Here is a 16,084-nt window from a genome sequence, read left to right on the forward strand (position 1 = left end):
ATTAACTTCGTTACCTACGTTAGTAACAAATAACTAAATAATATATTAATTATTATAAATAATATATATATATATATATATATATATATATCAGCTGCAATTTATTTATAGACATAATTACCTGCAGTTGATAAGACAATAAAAGTCAAGAGCTCGCAAAATGTTAGTACTTTTTTGAAATTACTGTAATGTAAGGTAAAAGTCAAAGCTCTTATTACAGAAATTGTGTTATATAGGCTTAATATTTGCATGATATAATGTTTTTGTTATCTTTATCGTCATATTTAGTATCTTGATAACAGATTTCGTAGTTATTACAAAGCAGTAACAAACAGTTTAGGTCATTTGGTTCCCAAACTTTCTCAGCACAAGGTCTCCAAGAACATTTCACATCTTGACTGAGATCCAACCCACCTAATAAACCTATAGATACTGAGTACCTTAATAACTGACAACTTACTGCAGCCCCCTGTGGCCCACAGTCCTCAGTTTGGGAACCTCCGGTCTAAGTTATTTAATAGAACTCAAGTTGTGTAAGCTTATGTAAACTGGATACACATTAATTGAAAATATTTCATATAATAAAACAGATGAACAATATTATCTTCCAATCCAAGTTCATTTTGCAATTTTTTTTAAATTAAGTTAAACAGCTGAGTCCTTACATGTCTAGATAAAAAATTAACACTAGAACAAATTATGCTAAATTCCAATTATAATAGCTTGAGAGAAAATGGCTGTTTTATATATTGTTATAAAGAAATAAATACAACCAGTACCTTTATATTATATTCATATCCATGGCTGTTTACAACCTGTAGAAAAGTGACATATTTCAGTTTTTGGAATAATAGTATGTACATCATAAAAAAGTTTCATCTTAGTAACTTAAATTACACAAAACAGTCACTGACCTGCAAGTTTTTAACAAACCTTTATTTTGTTTCTAACAAGTTGTAAGTCATGTAACTATTCTTCAGGATTTCTTTTGAAATTGGCAATTTAAGTAAGTATAAAAAAAACTGAAGTACTGAATATAATTTTTTTTTTCATAAGACTCATTTCAAAAGCTTATCTGAATATAACTGCAATATTAAGCAATGTCAGTTCAGTAGCTATGAAACAATTTCATACACCACTAATTTCCTTGGTTTTAACAATGCAAAAGTACACATACATTCAATGTGAATATTTTAGGATTAAATAAAGCCCTTAAGACTAAAAAAATGAGTAAAAAAGTTGCACTGTTTGACAAGGTAAATTGTTATTTTTAAAGAGAAAAAAAAGTTATTTGAAGCACGAAAATTACATTATTTCTATTTAGTATATTAGGCTTTTTTTAGAGTAGTTCAGTACTTGTCACCATTAATAAAACCCACAACATCAGATATCAACATAAACATTTTTAGTTTTTAAACATAATATCCTACTACAGAATCAACTTGTAAACTGTTATGTTCATTTAGAAAGCACTTACATTACTACACTTCGTAATGTCAAATAGCATGTTAAATGTTAGATGAAACTAATAATATTTTACTATAATAAACTTATAATAAAAGCACAAGTGAAAAAATGGTACTGTTTTCATATTTCTCCATCTGTTTTAAATTGATACAAACATTTAATTCAAGTGTAAATGTGTTTAAATATTTTATACTGTAAAATCAACAAATAACACAATACTTCTTAATAAAAATATTCATTATAAACACAAATAGAAAATTACAACTACAAATTACCATAAAGATTCATCCCCACTTATAAGAATATACTAACAAACTTCTACATAACACAAAATGTTGTATTTTAAATCACACTATTTTATCAAATATTTCAGGACATAAAAGTGAAATACTAAACTTTTTAAAGCTTTCGATAGTCTCATATTTTTTACTTACAAGAAAAACCAATCGATTTTTCAAATTAATTTATTAGTAATTCCCTTCATTTTCCACCCATCTGCAGAAAAGATTTCTATACTGACTAATGAAATAAAAAAAAAACAGTTTATTTTTTGCATGTGTTATAAAAAGTCCAGTGTTGTTATATAATACTGATAGAAATAGTGTGAAAATTGAAATCATAAAAGTTTGAAAAAGATTTCGTGTAGAGAATAATGCCAAAAATTTGTCAACTATGATAAAAAAACCAAACAAATATATTCAACACAGACATTATATAATTGTAACTTACCATTAAAACGTTATCAACTTCTAAGCTTCTTACTTACTTTAAGTTTTCTCTTTTCTTATCTAATTTGTCTAGAAGTTCTAAGCACAGAACAAAAAACAAATAATTAATTTACTTACAGGGCTGGAGGGTGTTCTCGGCCAACCTGGACTTGGTGCACTTTCAAAATCATCTTGAAAAGAGGACATAGAGGTTGTATTGGGTGATGAAAGAGGATTTGGAGTAGGAGGATGAGAAATGGCTGTTTTATGATTAGGTTTTGGTGTTTCACCTCTTTCGTCTGGTAAGGATGATGACCCAGATGCATTGGATGCTTGACTTCCTTCGTCTAAAATGGGTGGAGGGTTGGCACCAAATGAACATCTACCAGGTGGTTGATGGTGCTGTGACATCATGGAAGGTGCTACTTGATGTTGATGTTGTCCTCCTTCTGTTGGAATAACTGCTGTCCCAGACACAATGATGGTAGATGATGTAACAGGGCTGCTGATGCTTTGGGTAACTACAGTAGAGGTTGTAACTGGAAGAAAAAATTATCATTTATTAGACCACATCTGGAGCATTATGTTCAGTCTTGGGATCCTTACCTTAGGAAAGACATTGAAAAGTTGGAAAGGATTCATTGGAAAGCTACTAGAATGATACCTGGGATGAAAAGGTTGTCATATGAGGGCAGGTTAAAAAAAAAAGCTAGAGGAAATCTGATTAAGATGTTTAAGATTGTTAAGGGAAATTGATGATGTTGATGTTAAAGGGAATACAAATATAAGTTATGTCAAAATAGAAGTCATCCTCAGCTAAAATAGTTGTATTTTTCTAACATGTAGCTGGCTTTTGAAATGGTTTATCATCAGATGTGATGTGATATATGCAGAAAATCAAGAAAGGCTTGATAAATATTTGAATGATAAAGACTTGTTTTAAGTTTTTTGAAGTTAAGTTTAGTGGATAGGATGGCTTAGAAGGATCAATGGGTCCATTGTTCTCTTAAAATTTTGTGTTGTGTTATAATATAAAATATACCTTACATGTTTTTCAGTATGTATAATAACCTATGAAATTTAACCGATAATATTACAAATGTAATTTGAAAAATAACCTAATAACTAATGAATACTTTTCTTGATATTTGCTTTGAATGTTTAAAAAGTGTGAAAACAGTGCACTAACGTCTTTCAACTGAGTCCAAATTTGTATCAACTCATTGATTAATGTTCTGAGTATTAGAAATCCAATATTTAAGCTTAACATGAAATTGAAGACAGTTCTATGATACTTTAATTTTGTTATATCATTTTTTCAATAATAAAAAATTGTGTATTTTATTTGCTCATAAATGATTTAGGCATTTTATGACTTTTTTTGATCTGATGACAAAAATGAAATATACACAAATAAATAAGTAAAAATATAAAATTTTAGTGTTCAAATATCAAGTAATGCTAGTTTTTCTTAACTGTTCTGAGTCATTATAAAAACATTTCAAGTAGTGATAACATTCCTAATGATGCAAGGTATTGCATAATAAGAAAGATTTTAGATAACATTCCTAATGATGCAAGGTATTGCATAATAAGAAAGATTTTAGATAACATTCCTAATGATGCAAGGTATTGCATAATAAGAAAGATTTTATGCTTTGGATAGTGGTCTCATGAAGATATGGTTGGTGTAAATGTTTCAGCAGTTAATCTTTTGTGTCAACCAGCTAGGTAACTCTGGATGGATATTTGTCTCTTACTACTACAAAGTTTTTAGAAGTTTAGCTCCACCTAAAGACAACAAGTATGCTTTACAGGTAAATATATGATGTTCTAACCATTAAAAATGAATAACTATGATAAAACCATATATGACAGAGTTCATACTTGTTTTGACAATATGAGCACCCAGTAAAAGGAAAAAAAAAACACTTATTAAAAAACTATATTCTACTGTATGAATCACCCGAGATAAAGATGTACTAAAGTTTTCACAAATAGAACACACAATATGACTGTATTTACGATTTCTAAATTATTAGGAAAAAAAACATATTTTAAATTAATTAGTTATATTCTTACCAATAGATGGCGATAATGTCTGATTAAACCCACCAGCACCACCAGGAGAGGAACTATTTGTACCATTCATTACAGCAGCTGCTGGAGACATAGGAGAATTATGGTTTCTAATTAAAGACTGAGAGGATGGTGTGCCAGAAGAAGGAAGAGGTCCTACACTAGACATTTCTTGGTTGTTTGGAATGTTGAGTCCAAGAACTGAACTCGAGCTGCAATTTCCTGATGATGGTGAAGGTACCATTTGATGGGGAGAAGTCTGAGAAACTAGGGTGCTGCTAGTTGCAGGGAGAGCCATGGATGCCGGAATCCCTTGATGTGGCTGTTGATGCTGAGGTGAATGCATATTACTGTAAGCAGCATTTCCATACATCTTTTGCTGAATATGTTGACGTACATGCACTGCTGGTGGTCGTGAATTAACTGTGTTTGCTGCAGCTATCATAGCAGCTTGGGCAGCTGCCTGAGGTCCTGTTCCCAAAGGTGTACCAGAACCCTTACGGTATTGATTTGGTGGAGGCATCATGTTGTTTGCAGCATATCCCTGTTGAGGAGGCCCACTGCTATATTGTGAATTTACATACCCACTGCCAGGTGACACTCCAAAATTCTGAAGCACTGGTACATGATTTATCACTCTTGAAGCACTAGGTTGTCCAACAGCACCAGAGGCACTTGGTGGACAGCTATTTTTGCTTGGACCACCATAACCAGTCATACCCAAAGAGTTTAGAGGTCGAGGGTAATTACCTTGAAAAATAATAAATATATATATATATATATTAGTCAACTTCACAGAACAAAAACTAAATTGAAAATCAAACTACTATTAAAACTATATCTGTCAAATTCTTTACATGTTTAACTCATGTTTAAGTTTCTGAGCTAAAACAGAAAAAATGAATGTAAAAAGAGTTTTGAGCAGTTACAAAAAAAGAAAACTAACTTAGTTGAATACGTTTTTGCTTTCTTGCTTGTGCTTATATAAATTTTTAATGAACAAGGTACAGAACACTGGAAACTTCAAAGTTATTATAAGTCCACTAACACTAGGGCATTAGAATTTTTTCTAAATAACAAAGAATGGTATTTTTTTTTTATGTTTGATATTATGTGACATTTTTAAGAAGGACTTGATAATTATCATTCAACAAACCTTTATCAAGTTTCAGAGGTATAGTTTCTGATGTGTTATAGGTGGTTACTTTACCTTATGACAATTACAAATATACTATATGTGGAATAAATATACAAATACCTCTTCTAACAATGGTTAAATATAACTTGAACAAGTTGCCTACCACAGTACCACCTTCCAGAATTTGACAAGATCACCACTTTCTAGCCTTGTATAAGCAATATCTTTAACAACTTCCTACGTTCTAATATCTCAAAATCAGTGTAAATCACATTACCATTTTTCAACACTGTTTGTGAAAATCAATCATATTACTATTTTATGTTATGATACAAAGATTGTGAACTGCATTCCCTCTTTTAGTTATGTTTTCTTATGATTACACAAAACCTGCAAATTTAAACTTCATAAAAGTTGTTTTGGTTTTAATAACAGATTTTCCATAATTCAGCTATGCAGATTTCAACAATTTTTTTCTTAGATCAAAATATTATTTCGTTTACCACAATGAACATTTTTTATTATCATGTTTATGTTTGAGTTCTAGAATGATCGATAAAACTCTCACGTCGCAGTTGGTCTAGAAAAAAATCTATAACCAGTGGTTGTCAACATTTTAAGCATAACAAAATTACTCTAGAACATGTAAAAGTTTCAAGACAATAAAACCATCGCAGGCCTGTGTTATCAAATTATGCTCTCTCTCCAACAGGTTAAATCTAAATTTTTGAACAAATACTTCCTTCAATTTGATGGAAATAAAATTTAAAAGTAATATTTATGTAATACATCAACACTGTAATCACTAACATCATTAAAAACAGTACTTTACTGCTGAACAGTGAAAACTAGTTAAAAAGTTTTTCAGTTTAATCTGAAAATGAAAGTCAAACTTACCACCTGTATACAAACGCTATTGTTAAGCTATGGTATTAAACTAGTAACTTCTCTTATTATTGATTAATTTTATGTGGTTACATTAAGTAGTACTGCAATTAATACTGCACCATCAGAACTCTGTTAACTATCCTGCTTTTACTACTTGTTATTTACCTGTTAACAAGTTTTATTATTAGAACTATCATAATAATTCATCAACTTACTTTGACTACCCATTGTCAATGGATTCATTTTGTTACAACCACTGCCATCAGACTGGCTTGATGGTCTAGGAGGCATGGGCAAGCTCTGCTGATTACCTAGTATTATGAACAAATATACTTGATGTATTTACTCATGTAATCATGCAAGTTAAAATCATCATTCAAGTCAAATTGGAACAGAATTATTGATAAATTTTCAATTCAGTAGAATGTCTGTGCTACTTAATTCTAAATTTTTGTCACTCATACTATAAAGCTATTAATATTTATATTAATATTTCTTATTTTATGCACCATAATAAGTATTTTTGAAATGTTCATAAAATTCATAGTTTCTAAAGGGTGTAACTCATCAAAACATCTGCTTAAAGTAAAAAACAGTTGAAATATTAGTCTTAAACTCTATTTATATATCAGAAGCAAGTAATTAAACTTAATCAAATGGCGAAAAATTAATAAATACAAAAAATTATATATAGATATATAATATCAACTAACCAATGTTATGTAAAAAGAACATAAGCTAGTATATCATAGGTTAAACACATTTTATACTGTAGTTTAAAAACAGAATTTTTGGCAACAAATACGGGGAATGAGAACACTTTTAAGAAAGTTTATAAGTTCCTTTCATACATTTGGAGGTTGGTTATAATTTCCTTCTATGTAAGAAAAATCACAGTAACTGCTTAAAAATATTGTTAAACAGTATATTACAGTTGTAGATGAAAATACTGGTACCCTTAATCATAACTGAAAATAACGATTAGTGCAAACATTTAATGATCTTTAACTTTAAATAAAATACATAAGTTATTGTCATGTAAGAACTAAGATTAAAAAAAAACAACCACAACTGAAGTGAATGAAAATATTTGTACATGACAAAGGTATCTGCAAATTTTCATTTAAAGTTCATGTAAGTTAAGGTTTATCTTAATTGGGCTAGATAAAACACCATTCATACATTTATACCACTACTTATTAATGTAGCTACATTATAACATCATTACCCATACCATGACACACACAATTCTTTTCAACATCAACTGAAGGAAAGCAGTTTATATTCTTAGCACTTCACGGTCAAAACAAAGAAGTTGGATCCAGATACGAGAAAAACATTTGTTAATGAGCAAAGGAAATAGAAGTAGAGCTGTCAAAGAAATCTGTAATAGTAAAATCAACAATCAGAGCAATCATCAAGAAGTTTCAGAAAACTAATTCAACTGAAATGATGGAAGAAAGTGGATGTTCCAGAAATATTAGGATTGTAATATGTAGGAGAATTGTTAAAGAATTCAAGTTTTACAGCCAAGGATTTGAAGAAGAACCTGGCAAAATCTAGCATATCAGTACAAGAAAGAACTGTACAAATACATCTAAATACAAAACTTTTTCATGAAAGAATGGAAAATAAAAGTTTTGTACTGACTTTCACAATAACCTCATTTCAATCTGATCAGTTTAAAGCATTTTGATCTAAAAATAGTTTTAACCAAACATAAAGTATTGGATTTACCTTAACACAAGGAAGTATTCAAAACAAAATGGTTTCAGATTTCACAAACAAAATGTAATAATAACTATCTAAAACATTTAGAAGCTGTGATAAAGGCAAAAGGAAGACACACACACGACATACTGACACATGGGAGCCAATACTTTGACATGCACAAATATCTTTATTTCAGTTTCAATGGTTCTTGAGAAAACTTAGTTCTTACACAATTACAGCATGTTTCTTATTTTCTTTAAAATCAATTAAAGATTAATAAATACTTGCACTAATAGTTACTCTGAATTATCGAATATTTAGTTAAGGATGTCAACACTTTTGGCTGCAACTGTATTTTGGTACTGATGTAGACTCAAAATGTAGATTAATTGTGCAGTTTGAATAGCCCACAATACAGTCAACATAATTCACCAGATCACTGTTATATATATATATATATATATATATATATTCATGTAAGTATACATATATGTAAATATATATTAAAGGTGTGATGATACAGCTATACACATCTTGAAGCTGTGATACAACTGTATATATTCATGTATCTTCATGAAATTTGGCAAGCTTTCAGTAAACATTATAAGTCTTTTGTACAGAAAAAATCAGAATTTCTAATAAAGTATTTTTGCTAAAAATTAATGATTCAATAAAGCAAGATGAGTATTGAGTACTACATGTTGTCTTCACTTTTATCGAAACATTACATGCAAAGTAACATAACAATAACAAAATAAGTAGACAGATATTAACATTTTTTTATTTTACTTTTCTTGCCAGCTGCCACTTAGTTGATCAAACCTGAGAATTTGAAAAAAGCACTGTAAAGTGTAAGGTACTTAAATAAGACAATGTTAGTAATATAGATAATCAATTATGGACAAGACTGTCAAACTTTGTAACAAACAGTTGATAAAACTTCTGTATCTATATACGTACTGTACTGCTGTATCAATATCTACATAGTGTATCGTATTGATTACAACGGTAAGATATGCACCCCTTATATATATATATATAATCATTGAGTCAGCTATATTTATTTACTGCTCTTACACTACTCAAATTTTCAGTTTCTGTAAGTACTTGTTCATGTTAACAAGGAGAATATAGTGGACCCACTAGTATACAAAATCAGGCATGCCCATGCAACTTTAGGCACTGTTCACCCAGATATATATTTTCTTTGTTTCCAAGTGATAATAAAATATTATAGTGTACGAAATTATCCACTGAAAAGTGTATTATAATCTTCGTGTTTGCCTTGATTCAAATACCTACAAGGTTACTGTAATGAGTTTAAAAATATAAAAGATTAATTACTTCCATATTATTAAAGCTAGTCTTTCAAGGTTCAACTTTCAGTTGTTTCATTAAAAAAGTCAGAGAAATAATGAAGATACGAGGAAAACTGTGTGCCTTGTTAAGAGCTCTTCAGACAGAACACTATTCACAAATTTAACCTGGTTAACATAAAATTCACTGAATTGCTAAATATAACAATCACTTTTCTACTTGACACAGAGCCACAATTCAATGTGATATGGAATGTATTATTAGTGTTTTATACATATTCAGTATTGACTTTGAGGTGTGGTAAATTAGTATAACTGTATTCTGATTATAAACTAAAAAACATTTGTTTTCAATAGTACCAGTTCATTCAGCTCTAGCTAAAAACTGTGGTATATCTTTCTTTGTGTACAGTGAAAAACCAGGGGAGAACTAATTAACACAGTGCTTCAGCTTCAACAGATAAGTTATTTTAGTCCATACACACAAATTAAAAATGCATGGATTTCTATTAGGTCATTTTTACCTTCACAGAATATATAACTTACAAAATTAGTACTAAACTGAATTTATATGAAATACGTTTCACATATTAAAGTTGATAAAGATGTGAAATTAAACAAATGTTTAAGAACTTCATGTGTAAAATGCTAAAAATGAGATTTTTTTTAAAGTAATAAAGTAAAAAAAATAAAATACAATAAAAGAACAGTACAAAACACTAGATTATCAAACTTTCATTAATGTTTAACCATTACTCTCTGTTTGTAACAACTCCATTTTAGTTATATATAGTGAAAGGAGAAGAAAACAATTACTGATATCTTGCTACTGAGTTTTACGTTTTATGCTGACTGCCTGACCATTAGTGTATTTAAAAAATAGTGAAAAAAAAAAACGAAAGAAAAATAGTATTTCCAATTAATAACATAACCAGGTTCCACCTAAATTTAAAAGAAAGTAACTGTAGTCTCTCTTCACAAATTAATTTATTAAGATTTTCTCTTCTGAAATTTAAGGTTTTAAAATTGTTTCACATAGCAAAACTCTTTAATTTTTCATTGTTAAAGTACGACTTACAATTAGATAATTTTCAAAGAAACATTTTTACAGTGTTACTTAAAAAAAATTCTAAAAAAGTGAAAAGTGTTATGTATCACTGCTACCTACAAAAAGAAAAAACTCACTCTATCATTAAACCTGAATTATAGTTATCACAGCATTTGATATTAATGAATCGATCCTGCAAACAAAATATCATATCATTTACCACCATTATATATATATCTCTAAATTAATGATGTTTACCTCTTGGTGGCTCTGGCCATCTGATGTATGGTTATTCCTTTGGCACTACCTCCCAGTAACTCAATGGTAAGTCTGAAGACTTATAATACAAAAAAACTTGGTTTCAATGCCACTCATGATGGGCACAGCACAGATAGCCCATTGTGTAGCTTTGCACTTAACAATAAACAAATCTTTGGCATTTCAAAATTTCAAGTTTTGCTGATAATTTTTTGTTTAAGTTTTGTCATATTTTGATAGGTGGAATTGTTAGTGATTCCACATAAAGACTGAACTCTTGCTGTGAAAATCTTTGCTACATCACTTCTCTGTGTCATCTCTTTAGAATTAAAGTTGAGTTAGTTCTATGTGTTTTTGCTTAGTATTAAGTTTAAGCTTTTTTTGGCAATGTTGATAATTTCGGAGTTTTTTAATCATGGTCATTTTAATTATTTTTTTCTTAATTTGAGAAACTATGAAATTAGTCCTTCAATGTGAGCTTCTTTCAAAAGGTTTAAACTATTAGGAGTTGTGTTATTTTTTAACAGGCCCCTCACAAGCCAATCGAGAAGATTTTTGTTGAAAAAACTACCCAATCCACTTTTTCTTAATTTGAACAGACATTTTTTGGACATTTTTACTGAGTAAAAAGAAGGTATTGCCTGCATTCTTTTAGCACTGTGGCTGCAAAAAGTGATTTTAAGTGGTAAGGTGACTGAAATCCGTCAGCATATTACGAGCTTAACGGCCAAGAACAAGAAGCACGGATGTCTCCAAATGACACGCAGAGGTATTTGGGTACCATTTAGAACCACCTTAGTAGATATTGTGCAGTAAGCTGAGTACAATATTATACCAGTAGCTGCTTTCACAGTGTTCCTGTCTGCTCATCCTACTGCTGACTATTGTGATGCTACAACCTTCACTACCGAATCCCAAGAGAAATCGTTTGTATCTCAACTGAAAGTAAACATAAAAAGGTGATAGAAGAAGTATAAAGGGGTGGTAATTAGTTAATTAATGATGCTGAGAATGTGGCTTTATTGATATATGCTGAATTTACTTCCACCGGGTAGACCTTAATACTAGCTAGTATGGAGACTTGAGGATGCTGTATTTCAGTTAACAATTTATCAATCAACAAAAAATGAAAACTTGAAAATCACCCTCTTTGGAAGTTTCTGGATTGAACTTGTTTTTAATATTCAAGAAATTGTAGTGAAAAGACACCCCTTGGCTCCAGAGGAATGTGTTAAATAAAAATTTTGAAAGTTAAAGAATAAGATTTTTACACACTTTAACATATTGGAATATAATTCGATGAAGAAGTGACATAGTGATTTTTAGTTATGCCAAGGAGGCCTACTTTCAATTTCCAGAATGAAAGACAACAGATAAGAGATGAGTATAAAATGTATGTCCTCAATGTTTACTGAAATAATTCTTAAGTATTAAATAGGAAGACCCCACTGGATGATTAAACTTAATATTGTGATCAATTTTACAGTGGAAATGGATTTTTTATGCAATTAAAACTGCACAGTTTCAGCCCACAGAATTGGCCTGTTCTTTGTTGAATTTCATGCAAAAATAATGGAGGGTTAGACTAGAAGGAAGCCAGCTAGTCAACATCAACCACCACAAACTCTTGGGCTACTCTAATCAAATAGAAGGATTTGACCATCACATTATAACACCCTCATAGCTGAAAAGCTGATCATATTCTGTGATGGGATTCGCAAACTGTGAGTGGAGTGCCCTAACAACCAGATTATTTTAGCCCAATCGGTCCATCTTCAGGCAATGTATGATTAACAACAATTACAACATTAAGATGTAACAGTTATTCTTGGCAGTGCTTGTGTTGAATTATAACTACTTAACATATGTAACAATAGTTATTAACAAAAAATATAAAGTACAAAATATATAAAAAATTATAAAATGTAATGTGGAATTATATAGATTATAGTAGAGGGGAGTTTAGAGATATTTGTTCAAAGAAGGTTTTAATTTTTTGTTCAGTACAGCTTCTGCCATTTTCCTTCTGTTTATATTAATTTCACTTCATAGAATATTAATATTATTTCGGACAAAGAGTGTTTGGTTTCTGTTAAATGTTAAAAAACATGGAATGTTCCTTTCAAGTGTTCTTTAATCCTTGCATTCAGTTCTCTTCCAGTTTCCCCTAAATAAAATTGTCCATGTGACATATTTTATTTCATATATAATTCCTTTGGTGTCCTTTTATTTCAGACAACTTCTTCCAAAGATATTATTTATTTTTATTCCTGGTTTTTTGTATGATTAACAAGTTTATGTTAATTCTGTGCTTTTTGATGAGCCATTTCCATATTCTGGCACAGTTCTTGCTGACATGATCAATAAATGGGATGGTGGTTGAGATAAAGTATTGTGATTTCTAGTTAAATTCAATGTCTTATGGTTTATTTCTATTGTTCTCACAGATTGTTTTTCTTATTTTTTCTTCGGGATAATTGTAGGCTTACATTTGTTTGACCTGTTGCTATAGTTTTAAGTAGTTAATAGTAGACCTGTATGTATGGTGTTCTGAGATGTCTTTTATTTGCCACAATTATCCTATATTTATTTAGAGTTTCAAGAACATTTGGCACTAATACTACTAATTTATTGTTGTGAATTATTCAGCCGACAAGCTATGTTTAAATGTAGGTCTATCTGTTAACTGTTAAACATTAATATTTGGAAAGATAGCAAAATGAAACAACAATGCTAGATATAATTGCTGTTAGGGAAAATACCTAAATCCATGGTATCAGGAAAAAAAACAAACCTTATTAATAATTACATTATAATAGCAAGGCAGCCAAGGGGGCATTATAAAGTGACAGTCAATTCCACTATTCGTTGGTAAAAAGAGCATTGGTGGTGGGTGGTACAGACTGTTTACTTTTCCTTTGGATGGCAGTTAAAAATTAAGCACAGTGGAAGATAATCTTGGTTGCTTTGCCATTAAGAAGAAAAAAAAATGATATTCATATAACAATCCCTTCTTTGGAACTTGATGTACATAATAAATAATAATAATTAAAGTATGTTAGTAAGTAATTAAATAACTTATATACATATATAAATAGCAGTAATATGCTGCTGACCAGTTGCCTCACTGTGATCACTGGTTCAAAATTGAGGACAGTGCACTAAAAAAGGTGTTGTGACAGGACTCCACAACTGGTCAGATGAGAGCCCGTGCTTTGTGAAACGATATCCAAACCACTGAATATATAATCCAAGATATGCATTTTTATTGTTCAATGTGTTTTACAATGGTACATGATATCTAACTAAAACCTTTTAGTGGATGTTATATTATGGTTGTACATTTTGGTAGATATTATATTATAGTTGTAAATTAAAACCAACCTTGTGGGAGGCATTACAGTTGTACATTAAATCTAATCAAAAACCCTTTAGTAAGGTGTTTTATTAAGGTTTGACATTAAATGTTATTAAAATCCTTTACACAAGTGTTATATTATTGGTAGGTGTAATATTATAGTTGAAAATTAAAGCTAATTAAAAAGTTTTCATCGAGTGTTACCTTACAGTAATCAATTATATACAGTTTTAAGCCTTTTGGCAGGTGCTACAATATCATTGAATATTAAGACATTACAATGATTTTGGTGAGTATTGCATTATATCTAAATTAAAAACCAATAGTACCTGTCAAATTATGGTTAAGACATAAAATCTAATTTAATAACCTTGTGGTAGGTATTACATATTTCTATACCAGAAAAATACTAGAATAAAAATAGGTTTTAAGTGACTTATAAAACGTTATATTTCTTAATTTGCTTAAAAAACAAACAAAAATTATAACTACAAACACATGTTTGATACTCTAAACTCTACTTGTATACATGGATAAAAAAACCTTTACTTAAAATGTTGAATTTTACTGAAAGTATAACATGAACACAAGTATAATATTCTTTTATTTTTTGATGAAATATGACAGACAATTTGTTTTATGAACTGTCAGGAATAAGAACACCTCAAAAACTGAGTTACACAACAGGATATTTGAAATATTTTAATTTTCTTATAACTGAGATGTATGACTTGTTAACCTTTTGTTTACTGACTTGTAATTAGGTTACATTTTTTGATATTATTGGAACATTGTGATCCAGTACTTTATAAGGATGAATTAGAAATAAATTGTTTGGTTCTGTTTTCTAGACATTACAAATTTATGTTGCTTAAAAGCAATCATGAGAAACGTACATAAATCACGCTGGATGCATAAACCTGTTTAATGTCTTTCTAATACAGGAATAGATTCTTGTTTTAAAGGTTTGTGCACAATACTTTTGAAATTTCTGGGGGGGGGGGGATCTCATAATGAACCTTTAGCAAAGTAACACATGTTCAATTAAAAAAAAAACGCTAGAAACCAGGTTTACCCCCTGGTGGGCAGAGCACAGATAGCCTATTGTGTAACTTTGTGCTTAACTTTAAAAAACCATGTTAGAAATTTTTATAAGTTTCAGAATTCTGGAATTAATAAACAAGTTAATGATAAATATAAAAATAAATTTGCTAGAATAGGTATGTTTAAAAACATGGCAGCTTATAACTATTCAAGATAACAATTGAATTTTAATGGTATTTTCATGCCAAGAGATAAAATTCAACATTTTGGCCAGTATCTGCACAAATTATATATGAATTTTGTGGTTCAAAGTGATTAAACTCTGTAAGTAAAGATGGAGAGACACGAGAACTATGGAAATAATGTCTGTTTCCGCTACTTGTTATTGTTTAAGTTTCATATTCCTTTCCCAGCAAACTCAAGGTCACCAGTACGATCGGTGACCGCGCGTCAATAAATCGCCTGTGTCAGCTGATATCGACGTAACTTTCACAGAAGCAAGGATAAGGATGTATATATTCATCGGTGTATGTGTTTGTGTACTCCAACGTCAAATGAAGGCAGTACAGAGGGTTTTCCTAACATAATGATGTCATCAATAGGTGTGACGCGTACTGTCGGAGTAAGAAACAAAACAGACCAACGCTTGTAATCACCTAAGTGTGTCTACTGTCGTGATACTATTATTACTGTTACTGATAACAGTATAAACAAATAATTGGGTGTCTTAACTCTTACGTCATTTGTTCAGAAAAAGCCGCTGTGTGTCATGGAGAGCATCCTATAAGAAATATATCAATGAAAAGCTGACTAGCGCCAGCTTTACACAATCTGCTGTCCTAACCGATAAAATATAAGAATTACGCGCCTTCACCCCTTTCGTTTATTTATACAGACATAAACACAATTCTGAAATAACTCAGTCTGACCATAAAAAACATGCACCCAAACTAGTGATGATAAATCATTTTAGTTCGAAAAGAAAAAATATTATCTTCGCAATTATGTTTGTTTTGTAATTAAGCACAAAGCTACACAATGGGCTATCTGTGCACTGCCCACTACGGG

At 30.2% G+C, this 16,084-nt stretch overlaps 1 protein-coding gene across 7 annotated transcripts in view; it reads right to left on the reverse strand.

The window, feature by feature from the left end:
* LOC106457720 (trithorax group protein osa-like) overlaps positions 1–16,084 on the reverse strand; it is a 127,834-nt gene that overhangs the window by 28,833 nt on the left and 82,917 nt on the right. For all 7 annotated transcript variants that reach the window (XM_022383730.1, XM_022383732.1, XM_022383731.1 and 4 more), the window contains 4 exons: positions 6,495–6,590; positions 4,257–5,003; positions 2,313–2,713; positions 780–815 (listed from right to left, as the gene is read on the reverse strand). In XM_022383730.1, the coding sequence (XP_022239438.1) occupies positions 780–815; positions 2,313–2,713; positions 4,257–5,003; positions 6,495–6,590 (1,280 nt within the window). The remainder of the gene's footprint in view (positions 1–779; positions 816–2,312; positions 2,714–4,256; positions 5,004–6,494; positions 6,591–16,084) is intronic.

Source organism: Limulus polyphemus, unplaced genomic scaffold (genome assembly GCF_000517525.1).
Source record: "Limulus polyphemus unplaced genomic scaffold, Limulus_polyphemus-2.1.2 Scaffold365, whole genome shotgun sequence".
Taxonomy (NCBI): domain Eukaryota; kingdom Metazoa; phylum Arthropoda; class Merostomata; order Xiphosura; family Limulidae; genus Limulus; species Limulus polyphemus.